General features: G+C 43.4%; 1 protein-coding gene across 1 annotated transcript in view; it reads left to right on the top strand.

Annotated features, from left to right (window-relative positions):
* Nucleotides 1–17500, top strand: part of plxnd1 (plexin D1) — an 83949-nt gene that overhangs the window by 1842 nt on the left and 64607 nt on the right. Inside the window, exons 2-4 of the mRNA XM_084087773.1 lie at nt 5057–5233; nt 15777–15908; nt 16470–16570. Of these exons, the coding sequence (XP_083943899.1) occupies nt 5057–5233; nt 15777–15908; nt 16470–16570 (410 nt within the window). The remainder of the gene's footprint in view (nt 1–5056; nt 5234–15776; nt 15909–16469; nt 16571–17500) is intronic.

The raw sequence follows: 17500 nt of genomic DNA, 5'->3' as shown, positions 1-17500 counted from the left end.
AACACAGCCTGAGGTCTGGGCTAAAACTAGCAGAATTTGGGCTGTCAGTGAATATAGAGTCTAACCAGAGCCCAAGAACAGACGAGTCATCTATTAGATAACAAAGAAATGAAACCAAACGTGTTGTAATCACTGTTGACTTTGCTTAGATGACGGAATATCATAGGCTACATCTCGCAAGTTACTTTGGCAATAATGACATGCAACCAAATTCAAGGTTATTTTGGCAGAAGTGTGTTACTCACAGCCGGACTATATCGGGTCGATAGTTAACCGAGACGGAGAAATGAGGGCTGTTGCTGGCTGGGTTAAAAATGTATTTAAAAAATGTAACCCAGTGGCTGGGTTTGTCCATATTTAACTAAAATTGTACCCCAAAACAGTGTATAGAGTGTATAGAGTGTTTAGAGTGTTTTGAGCGAATGTGAGGCGACTAGAAATGGTGACCAGCACATAAATTAAACTTTCCTTTATTGTGAGTTCCGCATTAAATTTCACGACTAATTCCCTTTTCAATATCAAGAGTCAGTCAATAGTTCAGCCTAATGAACAACTGCATTATTATTAGGGAAATGTTTGTGAATGTGATGAAGTTATTATTTGTTTTATGCGGTTGTGTGGAGTTTTGTGGCAGACCTGCAAAATTATCAAACACAATGCCTGTGTGTTTAAAGTAATCGTCGATTAATAAACTCAAAGAGCTTTCATCAAAACTACTAAAACTCTTACTTTTGCATCAGATCATGATCTGTGAACTGTTAAAGAGTTACAGTTTTTCTCGATTGTTTACACACATTTTCTGAAAGCATGCCTCATATTCTCAGAACTCTACACACAAATCCAAAAACACACACACAATGGGCAAAACCCCTCAATTCTCCTGCAAAATGAAACTTTACATTCAAAACAATGTTATTTCTTCTCAAAATGGTATTTTGTTTTCAAATGACACACACAAACCATCATATGAATAGACATTTATAAGAACCAGCTGAACACTGATGTGCTCAATGTAAAACACTATGATGAATGCAAAACACTTCTTCTCCATTCATCATAATGACTTAGGCCTTTTTTTGTTCAGTGTTACACTTACTACAGACAGTACATACATAAGTGTGTTGTAAAATATTTGAAAATATTGTTTTTATACTCAGAACACACAAATACACGGTAACAAATATATTTTATTTTTCCCACAAAAAAAAATGTACACAGTGTACATCCCAACCAACACAAAGTTGTACATACAGTGGTCTACATACAAAACAACAGAAGAATTGACTGTATACAGTTACAGTAAAAAAAGAAAAATCCAATGTTGGCATCCACTGCTCCATTGAAGAGCTCACCTGTTGAAGAGCTCACCTGTTGAAGAGCTCACCTGTTGCCCTTTCATGCTAAAGCTCTGATTGCTAATTGTAAAACTGTGTGACGGGTGTTTGCCCATGTGATGAGTCAGTGTGCATATTTGAATGGCAGTGTGTTCCTTCTGAAAACAAGAGATTTTCTGCATGAAAATTGTGCCAAAAGCAGAGAATTGTGTGTAGTGTTTTGGAAAAGGTGTGTTTTAGAACTGCAATTTGAGTGTAAAGCAGGAATTGTGCTTGTAGTTTAGCAGAATTGGTTCAGGGGGTTGGTGAATGAGTTACATGTTGTGGTCATTGTGTCTCAAGTACCAGAAAATGTGTGTAAACAATTGAGAAAAACTGTAATCACTGGGTGAGTTTCGACTGATTCCTGGATGATGATGTAGAGCCGAATGAAAATATGACACTTTTGAAAAATTGCCTTAAATTTGTATGTACAATCACCGTGGATGTTTAAGTAATTTCAACTTAAATGACATTAAACTGACTTTAAAAAAATTAGTTGAATCTAGCATAACTTAAAATATAAAAAAGGTGAAAATTGCTTAACTTATTTTGATGAGTTAAAGCAATGTAAAAACATACTGTATGTTGTCATAACATATTGATAATCATATATATTTTGTACAGTTTTGGCTGTTGATGTTTTGCAGTTATTGAAGTGAATGTCTCTCTGGTCTCACTGAACAGCCTCATAATAATATACCGTGAACTCAAAACAACACAATCCATCTCAGACATTACGAGCGCATGTGCTGTGGATTTAAAGTCCTGTAAACGCAGATTCTCATGAACATGCTGGAGTTATTAGTGAACGCTGCGGTTATCAGAAGCATGTGTGTGTCCGTCTGGACTTCATTCAGCGCAGTGTGTCTGATCTCTGACGTCACTGGGAGCCCGATGACATCACAGTCGCGTCGGCCGGTCAGGCTGGTGGAGTGTGTGTGTGTGTGTGTGTGTGTGTGTGTGCTCTGGTGGAGTGTGTGTGTTTGCTGTGCTGGAGTGTGTGTGTGTGCTCTGGTGGAGTGTGTGTGTTTGCTGTGCTGGAGTGTGTGTGTGTGCTCTGGTGGAGTGTGTGTGTTTGCTGTGCTGGAGTGTGTGTGTGTGCTCTGGTGGAGTGTGTGTGTTTGCTCTGGTGGAGTGTGTGTGTGTGTGTGTGCTCTGGTGGAGTGTGTGTGTTTGCTGTGCTGGAGTGTGTGTGTGTGTGTGTGTGTGGGTTGCTCTGGTGGAGTGTGTGTGTGTGCTCTGGTGGAGTGTGTGTGTTTGCTGTGCTGGAGTGTGTGTGTGTGTGTGTGTGTGGGTTGCTCTGGTGGAGTGTGTGTGTTTGCTGTGCTGGAGTGTGTGTGTGTGCTCTGGTGGAGTGTGTGTGTGTGCTCTGGTGGAGTGTGTGTGTTTGCTGTGCTGGAGTGTGTGTGTGTGCTCTGGTGGAGTGTGTGTGTTTGCTCTGGTGGAGTGTGTGTGTGTGTGTGTGCTCTGGTGGAGTGTGTGTGTTTGCTGTGCTGGAGTGTGTGTGTGTGCTCTGGTGGAGTGTGTGTGTGTGTGTGTGCTCTGGTGGAGTGTGTGTGTTTGCTGTGCTGGAGTGTGTGTGTGTGCTCTGGTGGAGTGTGTGTGTTTGCTCTGGTGGAGTGTGTGTGTGTGTGTGTGCTCTGGTGGAGTGTGTGTGTGTGTGTGTGTGCTCTGGTGGAGTGTGTGTGTTTGCTGTGCTGGAGTGTGTGTGTGTGTGTGTGTGTGGGTTGCTCTGGTGGAGTGTGTGTGTGTGCTCTGGTGGAGTGTGTGTGTGTGCTCTGGTGGAGTGTGTGTGTTTGCTGTGCTGGAGTGTGTGTGTGTGTGTGTGCTCTGGTGGAGTGTGTGTGTGTGCTCTGGTGGAGTGTGTGTGTTTGCTGTGCTGGAGTGTGTGTGTGTGCTCTGGTGGAGTGTGTGTGTTTGCTCTGGTGGAGTGTGTGTGTGTGTGTGTGTGCTCTGGTGGAGTGTGTGTGTTTGCTGTGCTGGAGTGTGTGTGTGTGTGGGTTGCTCTGGTGGAGTGTGTATGTGTGCTCTGGTGGAGTGTGTGTGTTTGCTGTGCTGGAGTGTGTGTGTGTGTGTGTGTGTGTGTGGGTTGCTCTGGTGGAGTGTGTGTGTGTGTGTGCTCTGGTGGAGTGTGTGTGTGTGCTCTGGTGGAGTGTGTGTGTTTGCTGTGCTGGAGTGTGTGTGTGGGTTGCTCTGGTGGAGTGTGTGTGTGTGCTCTGGTGGAGTGTGTGGGTTTCTCTGGTAAAAGTGTGTGTGTTTGCTGTGCTGGAGTGTGTGTGTGTGTGTGTGTGTGTGTGCTTGCTGTGTTGGAGTGTGTGTGTTTGCTCTGGTGGAGTGTGTGTGTGTGTGGGTTGCTCTGGTGGAGTGTGTGTGTTTGCTGTGCTGGAGTGTGCGTGTTTGCTGTGCTGGAGTGTGTGTGTGTGTGTGTGTTTGCTGTGCTGGAGTGTGTGTGTGTGCTCTGGTGGAGTGTCTGTGTGTGTGGGTTGCTCTGGTGGAGTGTGTGTGTTTGCTGTGCTGAAGTGTGTGTGTGGGTTGCTCTGATGGAGTGTGTGTGTTTGCTGTGCTGGAGTGTGTGTGTGTGTTTGCTGTGCTGGAGTGTGTGTGTTTGCTCTGGTGGAGTGTGTGTGTGTGTGTGTGTGTGTGCTCTGGTGGAGTGTGTGTGTGTGTGGGTTGCTCTGGTGGAGTGTGTGTGTTTGCTGTGCTGAAGTGTGTGTGTGGGTTGCTCTGGTAAAAGTGTGTGTGTTTGCTGTGCTGGAGTGTGTGTGTGCTCTGGTGGAGTGTGTGTGTGTGTGCTCTGATGGATCACAGGAGGTCACGGCTCTGAGGGAGAGAGCTCGTGAGAAACACTGACTCCTCGCTCCCCCGCTCCAGTTCCCGTCACCCCGCGATGAACCTCTGCACACTCAGACCTCACGATGCATCAGTGTGTTAGAGCTCCTTCAGCACACACTGATGAGGCACTGACCTCTAAACATGCTGGGTTAAAAACAGCCATTTCTGGGGATCTGGCCACTCAGCGCTGGGTAAATATTGGACAGATCTGGGTTATTTTTACCCAGATTGTTGGGCTTTATATTTTAACCCATTTGCTGGGATGTTTTTTGATCAAGTGGTCAAATGACCTTTGACAAAGTATCCAGTTTTAACCGGTTTGGCACAGACTATCATTGGGTCACACTGACCCAGCCCTGAGGAGACATGTGCTGACCCAGCAGCTGAGTTACAGAAAAACTACCCAGCACTGCGTAAAAATATTAAAAATAACCCAATAAAATGACCCAGCAGGCTGACCCCGCATTTGGGTTAAAAAATAACCCAGCATTTTTTAGAGAGTAATCAGCGATATAACTCGACCAAGAGTGCCCTTTTCCTGAACATCAGCATGATCGCAAATGTGATGTGATTTTATACAACAGTCCAACCGCGTTAATCATAATAATTGACCCTTTTAGACACAACATTATCAATTTTGACTGTTTTTGCTCTATTTCGCCAACGGAAATAGTTCCAAACCAAGCGTTTCCCAGAGCTTTTCATGTTTCACTTTTGAACGGATTGGGAGAGTCAGACTGATTCAGTGACTCGTCCATGAAGTGTTCACGTGCTTCTGTTAGGAATGGATCAGCACACAGCTTCTTCTCTCCACTGGATGTAAATGTTGTGGTTGTGGTGTGTTGCAGCTTCAGCCGGAGCAGTTGAACTGTGGCGCCGCACACCTCCAGCACCCGCTGGCCCTGAGGAGGCCCCTGAGGGCCCGACCCATCTATGAGGCCGAGTGGCTCAGCTCTATAGCGGTAGACAACGTCCAGAACCACACCGTGCTGTTCCTGGGGACGAGCAGGGGCCGACTGCGCAAGGTGACATCTCCTGCATTACATCACATGCTTTACACTGCATTCATATGATTCCCTGTCAACTCTTTAAAGGGGTGAAAGACTTCACAAGATGTAAAATAAGAGTGTGTATGTGAACTTTTAGCTCAAAATACCCCACAGATATTTTTATAGCATGTTAAAATTGTCACTTTTTGACTGTGAGCAAAAATGCGTTGTGTGTGTGTCCCTTTAAATGCAAATGAGCTGCTACTCCCGGCACAGAGGGCGGAGCTTCAAGATGTGTGTGTGTGTGTTTGTGTGTGTTAGCGGCTCCGATTACCTCTTCTCAACATGGACACACCCCCTATGATGCATGTTCCGGGGGCGGGGTTTATATAAATTCTAGGGTTGGTGATGTCACTAACCCGGGAGGAATGTGGTGTAGTCTCTGCCAGGTGTTTGTTGTAGTCCTTAAAGGGACTATGTGTAGCTTTTTAGGTATTTTATTATCTAAAATCAATATTTTTATTAATAAATATGCCCTCAATGGTGTACAAATACCTCTGCCAATGATCAGACTAATCCTCGTAAACGAAGAGTTTATTATCTTTATATACATGGGACGGGTAGGTCCACGGAGGCTTCCATGTAGTTCCGCCATCTTGAAAAACTATAATATCAGAGAGGGACAAAAAGTACTAAGCCAACGCGTTTCCACAACGCATTTTCGTTCAGAGCCAGCGTCACGTGACTGAAGCCAGCAGAAGCGGAGGAGCAGAGCAGAGAGAGGCGCTTGTCACTGTCGCGGCAAGTTTAAAAGGCTGCACTGCACGGTTATTTATACACCGTTCATTCATACATATGCTGAGTCACAGGATAAGGAGTCCTCGTTGTCGAAAAAGTCCAAAATAGACCGTAAAAGGAAACGTGACCGGAGATTACAAAAACAAGGGTTAATGTCGGGATAGCTAATGCAGGAGAAAGCTTTCAGAAGAGACGCTGAAGTTGCCTGCTTTCTTCTCGACAGGGAAGTCAATGTTACGGTCTTAATTACAAGCTTTTTTTTCATTGCTTGGTTGTGTACTTTATTATATAGACAGTAGAACATTTATAGTTAAAAGTTAAACAGGCTCTTTGATGAATAGCAGCTATTGAGTAAAGTAACGTTAGAGAAGGCTCTGATGATGATGATATCTAACAATGCACGTACTTCAAAAAATATAACGAGTAAAGAAGGCATTACTACTAATTACCATAGTTAATGCTTTTCACAGTCAGTAATTCATACTGTAACATTCTTTTTTTCGTTGTTTCAAGTTTCAGTTTGTTTTAAATAACAAACCTGTTCACCCGAAGGAAAACTCGAAGTGCTATTATAAGACATCCTGTCATAGCTTTTTGGTACATAACGGCTACCGTAGATGCAACACGCATTTGAAAAAGTGAGGCGCTGGAGAGCATTATTCGTTTGAATGCAAAATACAATTTCACCACTAGATGGGAGAAATTCCTACACACAGTCCCTTTAAAAACGATTTCTGTAAAAGCAAATATCTCCCTTTGCTCTGAACTTTGAGCATCGTAACTTTGCAAATGTTGTTTATGATCAAACAGCAACATTACACACTAACTAAAGTTAGAAAAGTCAAATCATAATCAACCACCCCTTTAAGCTGCTGAACTGAATAACACTGACGCTCTGAATCTGTCGTAATGCAGTGAATGTGTGCTTTATATGCTTGTTGAAGTCAGTATGAAACAAGTTGCTCTCATCTTTTCCTCCCTATTGTTTATACAGTCAAACCAAAATTTATTCAGACACCTTCAACATTTCTCACATTATCACAGTTTATTCGCTATAGTTTAGAGAATGGTAATAAATATGAGCAGAACTCAGCTGATATTTGACTGGTTTTGTCCGTCCTTCTGTTAGACTGTCTCACACATGAATTATGTTGAATATCTGTCAGCTGTTAAATTTAACTACACAATTAGATAATACCAGTTTAGCTCAACCAATCACCAAGCAATGCTTCATTGTGTTCAGTCTGTGTGTAAAAAGAGCATTAGCAATTAAAGAAAACACACTTCAGCAAAACATGATCAGCTCAAAGTGTCTGAATAATTTTTGGTCCCAAATTTGTATAAATGTCACTGGTAGTCTCTGTATGAGTATAATATCTCACAGTTTACTTTATTTTGCTCTCCTCACTTACATAAACGAACTATAGTGTCCTGCACACACTAGTAAAAAAATATACAAAATGATATCTGGTGTCTGAATAACTTTTGTTTGGACTGTATGCAGGGAAACGGCTTCTCCAATGGGAACAAGTGAAGGGCGGGGCTTGGTTTCGTCCAGTGAGAATTGATTGGCTCGTCATGAGCAGGGAGTTCAGTACACCATACTGAACATACAGTTTATACACCATATAAAGACCCTTAAAGTCCCCCTGTGGTGAAGTCCAGCTATTAATGTTGTTTATGTGTCTATGTGGTGTTATTAATATGCTTTAAGTCAAACCATGTGTAAATTCATAAGTCGACTCCATTGCTGAGTATTTTCTCCTTAAAACTGCAGTGAACCAAAGACAGTCTCAAAAACACGCTTTGAAATCGCTGGTGTTTCTGACGTCACAAACTACCTTGTAACCAATCAGATCAACGTGTGATCGTCAACCAGTGGATCTCTGAGCTGAGTGAGTGAGTGGAGGCGGGCTCATTTGCATATTCATAGAGCCGCGCATACTAAATGAGGCAAGGGTGTCGAGTTACATTCAAGATATTTTAAGACATCAAGGATTTTTTTTTTTAAATATGTCATTTTGGTGATCATAGATGAGTTTTAAGTGATAATATAATATGATTGACTACAGGGGACTCTAAGACGTGATAGTTTATGTATCTGATGAATGCACAGCTGTGATTGCTTGCAGTGAAGCTACGGCACATAGAAACACACATCTTCTAATATTTGTTCATTGTCTGTGTACGAGTGTTTGCCTTGTACACAAACTCCACTTAAAGCATTCCTGCCTGATCAGGTGGTCCGTCTTCGTGTGTGTGTGTGTGTGTGTGTGTGTGTGTGTTTGCACTGCTTCTGTACACAGATGGTCAGCTGTAAAGGCCACAGAGTTTGCTCAGGATCTGTTGAAGAACCGCTGGTTTCTGTGGTTTGTCTGGCATGAGGAACTGTAGTGCCTTAAGGTGTAGTTTACTGTCAGAAAGCAGATTCACTCTTAATCTAACCCTAACCCTTCCATGAAGATCCTTTAACATCCTTGGAATCTTTCCATCCCAAAACAAGGTTCTTTAGCTTATTAAAATGTTCTACACACTTTAAGAACGGTTCCTGAAAGATTCTTTGGGGAACAAAAACTAGTTCTTCTACGGCATCGCTGTGAAAAGCCCTTTAGAATATTTATTTTAACTCTCTAGTGCTCTTTGTCAAAGATGACCGGAATATACTGTATATATATTTTGTTAATGAAATGAATGCACTATATTTTAGTTTGATAATGTTTTTCATTTAATCTTTTGTATTTTTAGGGGATTTTTATACTAAATTATATTGACACTGTATTTATAATCCATTTATTCACTTTTTGAGCATAGACCTGAAAATGTCATTTCCAACTCAAACTGTGGTCAATCTTTAATGCTTTAGAGCGACAGACTGAAGTTTGATCTCTTTTCAAAGATGACACTTGGCAGATTATTGCTGTGAAAAAGTTTAAAGGTGCCCTAGAATTTGAAATTGAATTTATCTTGGGATAGTTAAATAACAAGAGTTCAGGACATGGACATGACATACAGTGAGTCTCAAACACCATTGTTTTCTCCTTATTTAAATCTCGTTTTTGAAAAACACCCCTGAAAAATAGGCGAATCTCCACATAACACCGACTGTGACGCAACAGTCGGGATCATTAATATGTACGCCTCCAAAAATTTGCATATGCCAGCCCATAGACCAACGCTACTTTTGCGTCATCGAAGGGTAACGCCCCTTTTTGGGGGAAAACAAACGGATTCCCCTGTTAACAGAACTCGCTCAACAGACACGATCTGAATTCTAATCCAGTTTTCGACGACCATTTCAAAGGGACACATCTTTAACCCCGCATCCAGTAGCTTCTTTAAATACCGCTCGCGGTCCTCGGCCGGCAAAGAGTGTGTGTATGTTTGTGCCATGTTTGTGTGTGTATGTTTTTGCTATCAAGAAACTTTAAACTTTGCAGATCTAGAGCGAGTTCTATTAACAGGGGAATCCGTTTGTTTTCCCCCAAAAAGGGGCGTTACCCTTCGATGACGCAAAAGTAGCGTTGCGCCCTCCCAGGATCTAACGTTACCTAGGCTACTTTCACTTTTAAAAATTCATCATAACCCCGCGCGCGCAATCTGCTTGCAGTCGTCGAGATGGATGCATGTGTGTGGGAGAAATTTGGAGTTATCTGAAGAAAATATTGTGAAAGGCTTATTTGCTGCATGCATTTTCGTGTTGGATAGCCGCAAATGTGGAACTTCATCGCCGAGGAAGCACGCAGATAACTGTGGTAACAAAGCAGTTCTGTCGAACAGTATTTTTCAGATTTAACACTGTTCAGTATGTGTGGTGTGCAGCGCGTGTTTGAACCATAGACTGTAAAAAAAGATGGACGACGCCCCTTCGCTCTCTTCCATTGATGAGAACTGAAGCCGCCAGAGTCCCGATATGGCGCTGACATATTGGAACTTGAGTCTGCGCAGTAGCGATCTCGGGACCAGACCCGCGCAGTAGCGATCTCGGGACCAGACCCGCGCAGTAGCGATCTCGGGACCAGACCCGCGCAGTAGCGATCTCGGGACCAGACCCGCGCAGTAGCGATCTCGGGACCAGACCCGCGCAGTAGCGATGATCTCGGGACCAGACCCGCGCAGTAGCGGCGATCTCGGGACCAGACCCGCGCAGTAGCGATCTCGGGACCAGACCCGCGCAGTAGCGATGATCTCGGGACCAGACCCGCGCAGTAGCGGCGATCTCGGGACCAGACCCGCGCAGTAGCGATCTCGGGACCAGACCCGCGCAGTAGCGATCTCTGGACCAGACCCGCACAGTAGCGATCTCGGGACCAGACACTCGGGACCAGACCCGCGCAGTAGCGATCTCGGGACCAGACCCGCGCAGTAGCGATCTCGGGACCAGACCCGCGCAGTAGCGATCTCTGGACCAGACCCGCGCAGTAGCGATCTCGGGACCAGACCCGCGCAGTAGCGATCTCGGGACCAGACCCGCGCAGTAGCGATCTCGGGACCAGACCCGCACAGTAGCGATCTCGGGACCAGACCCTCGGGACCAGACCAGCGCAGTAGCGATCTCTGGACCAGACCCGCGCAGTAGCGATCTCGGGACCAGACCCGCGCAGTAGCGATCTCTGGACCAGACCCGCGCAGTAGCGATCTCGGGACCAGACCCGCGCAGTAGCGATCTCGGGACCAGACCCGCACAGTAGCGATCTCGGGACCAGACCCTCGGGACCAGACCCGTGCAGTAGCGATCTCTGGACCAGACCCGCGCAGTAGCGATCTCGGGACCAGACCCGCGCAGTAGCGATCTCTGGACCAGACCCGCGCAGTAGCGATCTCGGGACCAGACCCTCGGGACCAGACCCGCGCAGTAGCGATCTCTGGACCAGACCCACGCAGTAGCGATCTCGGGACCAGACCCGCGCAGTAGCGATCTCGGGACCAGACCCGCGCAGTAGCGATCTCGGGACCAGACCTGCGCAGTAGCGGCGATCTCGGGACCAGACCCGCGCAGTAGCGGCGATCTCGGGACCAGACCCGCGCAGTAGCGATCTCGGGACCAGACCCGCGCAGTAGCGATCTCAGGACCAGACCCGCGCAGTAGCGATCTCGGGACCAGACCCGCGCAGTAGTGAGCAGGAAGTACAGCCTCACTCTCGCAGAATGCACTCAGGGAGAGAGGATTCTGCACACTTTTTAAAAAAATTTTTGCAGTATGACAAGAGGCTTGTTAAAACAAAGTAAATACAATCTCCTCAGTCCTCCGAAGATCCCGAAAAAAATGTCCGTTGGTGCTTCAGTGACTACTTCGCTCGAGAACCTGTCAATCACAGCTGTCAATCATGACGTTACACCACCGCATCACGTAACTAACTAAAAACCAACTTATTTTTGAAACAGACACTTGAACTAACATCAGCGTGATAAAAACGACAGCAAATGAAAGAAACCACCTTTGGAAAAAAGATATTTGAAGTGTAATTTAATTGTTTAGTTGGTCTCACGTCCTGTTGAATAACACGGGGAGGCGGGGCTTATGACCTATACTAGGACCAGTCACCGGGGGGCGATCGAGACGCTTTGGCTTCACTTTTCAGGGCTTGTGCGGCACGCTTGGTTTGAACCCACAATTGTCAGATGTAGGCTAGACGAAATTGCGTGGCAGATATAGTGTTGTAGCCGCGTCTGTTCGATTGGTAAAATGTGATAAGGCTACTCAGTTTTGTGGTAACGTTAGCCATGTTCTTCATGTACCGGCCTTTTGACAGCTTCGGCTGAAGTTGTCCTTGTGGTTATTGTCGTGTAATAACTTCTGTATGACCTGGCAATAAACATTTTTGTAATTGTGTCTATAATGTGATTGGCTAAACTTATTTTATTTTGGGTGCGGGTCGGGTGTCGGTTCTATTTTAAGCGGGTCGGGTGCGGATTTTAATTAGTGCTGCTGATTTACAAAATCGGACTCGTGCAGGACTCTGATGTACGGTTGAACGCCTAATCTCTCCATTGTCACGCTGGACATCAGGGACCTTTTTGCTGTCACTCTGAGCTGCTGTTATGAGCCCGCAGTGAAACAGCCAATCAGAGCAGAACTCCTCATTACTATTCATGACCCTTCCAAATAAGGTAAAAACAGACCATTTCATTCTAGGGCCAATTTCTAGGGTTGAAAATGGACCTGTAAATCCATATCTGGACATTTTAAATGCCCTTAAATAAGCCATACCCTCTATGTAGATATCAGAGACAAAATTAAAATATTATTTCAACACATTCTAGGGCACCTTTAAAAAAGTGAACTTTAAAAAAGTAACAGAATTTTACATGTATTGTTATGAAAAATGCACAAAAAAATACTATTTTCAATTTTTATATGAAATATTTATTTTCAATATATTGCAAGAAAATCAAAGCCATAAATCTAAACAAATTGTGTTCCAAATGTGAGCCTATCTCAGATTGTGTTCGGCCGCAGTACCAAACGCCTCCACTAGAGGAAATACATCATTTCTGACGGCGAGGAGCACTTTTTCAGGACCATTTAACCTGTTCGAATCACGTCCATGATTTTTTCGTGTGTTCACACAGCAAGTGCCAAAACCTTTACCAAGTTTTGTTCCATTGCAATGAAGTAAAAAATAAAATAAAATAAAAAAACGTATAATTTTTCAGTCAAAAATGAACGAAGAGCACCAGAGTTAAGAGTTTATGGCACTACAGTGTGTTTTTGGACATTTTTTATATTAGTACCATGTAAATACTGTTATATTAATATAGTTGTTATTGATTTCCGTATTAGTGCCATGGTATTATCTAATCATAGACAATATGTAAGCATGGGTAACCACTGGTTGATTAGCATACGCCACCAATCTATATTGTGTCAGTTCCAAAATCTACCATCAGTCAATAGATTGTACACTTTATTTTGTGCAAAAATTCAAAGATCAAAGTGTAGATTAATGGAGTTTTTGTTTCCTAAACGAAAGAAGTGATTCTGAACTGAAACGAGTCGTCAGTAATTCAGTCTCTCGACCTGCTGAACCTGCGTAGGTTTGTAACTAATTAGCATAATGCCCGCCTCTGGTGTTGATTGGCTGAGCAGCGTCTCTTAGCTCCGCCCTCAAACACTGTAGTGTATCTGAGACAGGAGAGTTTGGTTCGTGTTGTTCGTGTGGAGAAGACACTGTTTTCTGAGATTGATACGGTAAAACCCACGCCATCGTTACTGTTCGTATCACTGAGATCAAGAGCTGAGACTCAGATATGATAATGAGCATTTGCTTTCTGACCAATCAGAGCAGTGCAGCTCTCAGAGAGGCGGAGCTTAGAGAGACTGAATCTGTGATGGAAGCGTTTCAGACACTGAGAGGAAAGAGCTGACGCTGCAGTGCAGATTATGAGGACATTACAGTGTTTTTGATCATGGATGAATGTGAATCTATTGTAGGAGACGCCAAAACAACATTAGCAGCCTTTAAAATAGCATAATAGGGGCACTTTATAACATAAATAAAACATAATTTATCATGTTTCTGAAGCCAATGCAGGTGAATTCAGGTTTTACTGTCCTTTATGTTTGCTTCTCAAAACCCGAGCCACACACACCGACTCATGCAAACCCGGAGAGAAGCACAAAACATCTGCTGAGCCTCCAACAAAAGAGGCGTAATGAGGGCCGGATTCCAGGAAGGTGTGTCAGCGCTCCTCGCGTCGCAGCGAGAGCCACTGAGGCCTGGAGGCGATGGAGCTCTCGGAGATAAGGAAGATCTGGCTGTGGGGAGTCGCTCTGAAGAGCAGAAAGGCTTTTTGTTTCGCTGCCAACACACAGAGACGACTGCTCAGATGTGGGTTCTGCTCACACACACGTGTGTGTAAGAGAGAGAGAGAGAAACATTACACACACACTGATGATGATGCCTCTTAAGATCCTCTGGTAGTTTAGTGTTTGCTTTACTGTTCTGAGGAAATGTTTTCTGGTGGTCTCTTCTGTTTCTGCCGTTTCTTGTCATGTTTCTGTGGATTTGAACACAGTTCGTCTTGCACTCTGAACAAAAGCTTTACCACTGCACTATCCTGTCATATATCCACTGAACTCTTAATGCATCAGTTATTAATGTTTAACCTGCTGATGGCGGTGGGTGTACGAGTGCGACTGCATGAGTCAGGGTTTCAAAATGTAAAAAAGGAAAAAAAACTTTCCAGAAAGTTTTTCATGATCAGGTTGATGACCTGTCACTCACATGAGATCCACCAATAGCAAACCACAGCTATCCAATCATCCAATCAGTTCCTCACTGGCACAATCAAGCCCCGCCTGAAGCATGAATGTGAGTGTTAGTGATGTAAATATGAGCAGATGTACACACACAGACAGAAACACAGACAGAACACACACACGCACACACACACACACACACAGAGACAGACAGACAGACACACACGCACAGACACACAGACACAGACAGAAACACACACACAGACAGAAACACACAGACACACACACACACACACACACACAGACAGACAGACAGACACACACACACACACACACACACACACAGACACACACACACACAGAAACACACACACACACAGACAGAAACACACACACACACACACACACAGACAGAAACACACACACACACACACACACACACACACACAGACAGAAACACACAGACACACACACACACAGACTGAAACACAGACACACACAGACACGCACACACACACACACACACACACACACACACACAGAGTTCGAGCTCTAATAGAATCAGGCTCCACTAACACAGATCCTCAATAAGCTTATCTCACCAAACAAATAACATTACACACACTCCTGAAGCCATCAGCAGCGTCATGAAAGCCCCCACAGGACACACACACACGCGCACACACACACACACATATGCGCACGCACACACACACACGCACGCACGCACACACACATGCACACACAGCGAGTGTGTGTGTGTGTGTGAGTGTGTGAACTGTTGTAACTTGTCTACATGTGTAATTAGCAGTGTGTGTGAAGGCTGATTCCGGCTTGTCAGATCTGAGTTGACGGATGTTTCACACACGACTGTGTTCTTGCTCTTCTCAGCATCACTGGATGATAATTATGGTGCTTTATGATATCATATCATTATCCTGCTCTTCCTCTCATCCGCCGCGTCTCCATCCAAACCCTGTGCCGTGAGGAGCGGTCGGGATCACATGACCTCGTCCTCCAGCGCTCTACAGTTCTGGAGATAAAGATGCGTGAACTCACTCGTCCGTCGGTGTAATGTTGTAATGCAGTGTAGAATAATGAGTCAAGTGTGTTGCATTGTGGGATACAGGATCAGCAACATAATGCCAAATGTTTTTGAAACAAAAAAGCTTGTTGAATTGCATTTTCATTGTTAAAAAATTCAATAATCCATATTCACCTTCTGATTTCACTTCCAGAATGTTCATTCTGTGTTCTGAGTGAATCTGAACCACTGGATCTGTATAGCAAAATAAATGGACCGAAAATTGCCTGTCGAATATTATATGTTGTATTTTTAAACAGAATTTTGGAAGTTAAATCTGAAAGGTGAATATGGATTATTGAATTTTTAATAATGAAAATGTGTGTGAAATGTTTTGAATATTTAAAGTGCAGCTCGGTTAATGCAATGCATAGTTTTTCAATCAGTGCGATTCAACAAGCTTTTGTTTCAAAAACAGTTTTACTTCCATACTCTGTAGATGTGTTGTGCTGAGGTGTGTGTGTGTGTGTGTGTGTGTGTGTGTGTGTGTTCATCAGCTGACTCTGCTGGCCAACCTCTCTGTGGCACATCAGTGGTCACTGAGACTCCCTGCTTATGAACCGGTTCACCACATCATGACCTTTGACCCCAGCGACAGCAACTACCTGTACGTCATGACCACACACCACGTGAGTAACCAAGCTTCATACACACATCATCATGATATACTCCTCAAAGAAGGCGGAGCCTCAGAGCCACACCCACCTATTACATCATCACCACACAAGCCAATGGGAGTTCAAGGGTGCATTTACATTTACATTTTTAAAGTCCACAGTTGTATTCATTAGGTAATGCACTGCGAACTAACATGAACAAATAATAAACAGCATTATTTTTATTAACTAACAAACGGTAATAAATGCTGCAACAAATGTATTGCTCATTGTTAGTGTTAGTTAATGCATTAACTAATGAGACCTGATCATATTACAGAGATATTTAAGCCGTTTGTGTCATATGTTTGATGAAAGTGTAGCTGCATGAATGTTTGTTTAGCACACACGCACACACACACACACACACACTGTCTTCATCAGGTCTATTTCTGTGAGGTGATGAGAGAGTGTTGTGTGAAGCATCAGTGATGGAGGCTGTGAAACTGAGCATATGTCTGATCCTCTGTGTGTGTGTGTGTATGTGTGTGTGTGTGTGTGTGTGTGTGTGTGTGTGTGTGTGTGTGTGTGCAGCTCCTGCGTGTGGCTGTGTCGGCGTGTGACCAGTACAGCTCCTGTGGAGAGTGTTTGAGTGCTGGTGATGCTCACTGCGGCTGGTGTACGCTGGACACACGGTAAACAAACTCTCCAATCACACTAACGCCACACTCTCAGTGCTTGATAGGAAAGTTGATGATGATTTTCGAGGATCACGTCTTAATTGACACAAACACACTCGATGGCATGAACTGTAATGCATGAGCTGTACTGTATGGACTTCTTTTTTATCCTTTCTCTTTCTTTCTGTGGGGAAACAGTGTCAATTCTGCTGAATATTTTCAGTTTCACTTTATTTTGATGGTCCCTTCAACACATTCTGTTGACTATAAGTAACGTTACACCTACATGTAAACTAACTCTCGTTAGCATTAGTAGAGTATTAGTAGTATTAGTACAGTATTAGTAGAACATTAGAGTATTTGTAGTATAAGTAGAGTATTAGTAGAATATTAGTAGATTATTGTTAGTATTATTACAATATTAACATAGTCTTAGTAGAATGTTAGTAGAGTAGTAATATTAGTAGAGTATTAGTAGAGTATTAATAATATTAGTAGAGTATTAGTAGAGTATTAAAACATTAGTAGAGTATTAGTAGAGTATTAATAATATTAGTAGAGTATTAGTAGAGTATTAATAATATTAGTAGAGTATTAGTAGACTATTAGAACATTAGTAGAATATTAGTAGAGTATTAGTAGAGTATTAATAATATTAGTAGAACATTAGTAGAGTATTAGTAGAACATTAGTAGAGTATTAGTAGAGTATTAGTAGAGTATTAGTAGAGCATTAGTAGAGTATTAGTAGTATTAGTAGAGTGTTAGTAGTATTAGTAGAGTATTAGTAGTATTAGTAGAGTATTAGTAGAGTGTTAGTAGTATTAGTAGAGTATTAGTAGTATTCGTAGTGTTAGTAGTATTAGTAGAGTATTAGCAGTATTAGTAGAGTATTAGTAGAACATTAGTAGAGTATTAGTAGAGTATTAGTAGTATTAGTAGAGTG

The sequence above is a fragment of the Abramis brama genome (genome assembly GCF_963993115.1).
Source record: "Abramis brama genome assembly, chromosome: 16".
NCBI lineage: Eukaryota > Metazoa > Chordata > Actinopteri > Cypriniformes > Leuciscidae > Abramis > Abramis brama.
The sequence above is the reverse complement of the archived record's forward strand: the minus strand, read 5'-3'. Positions and strand labels throughout refer to the sequence as shown.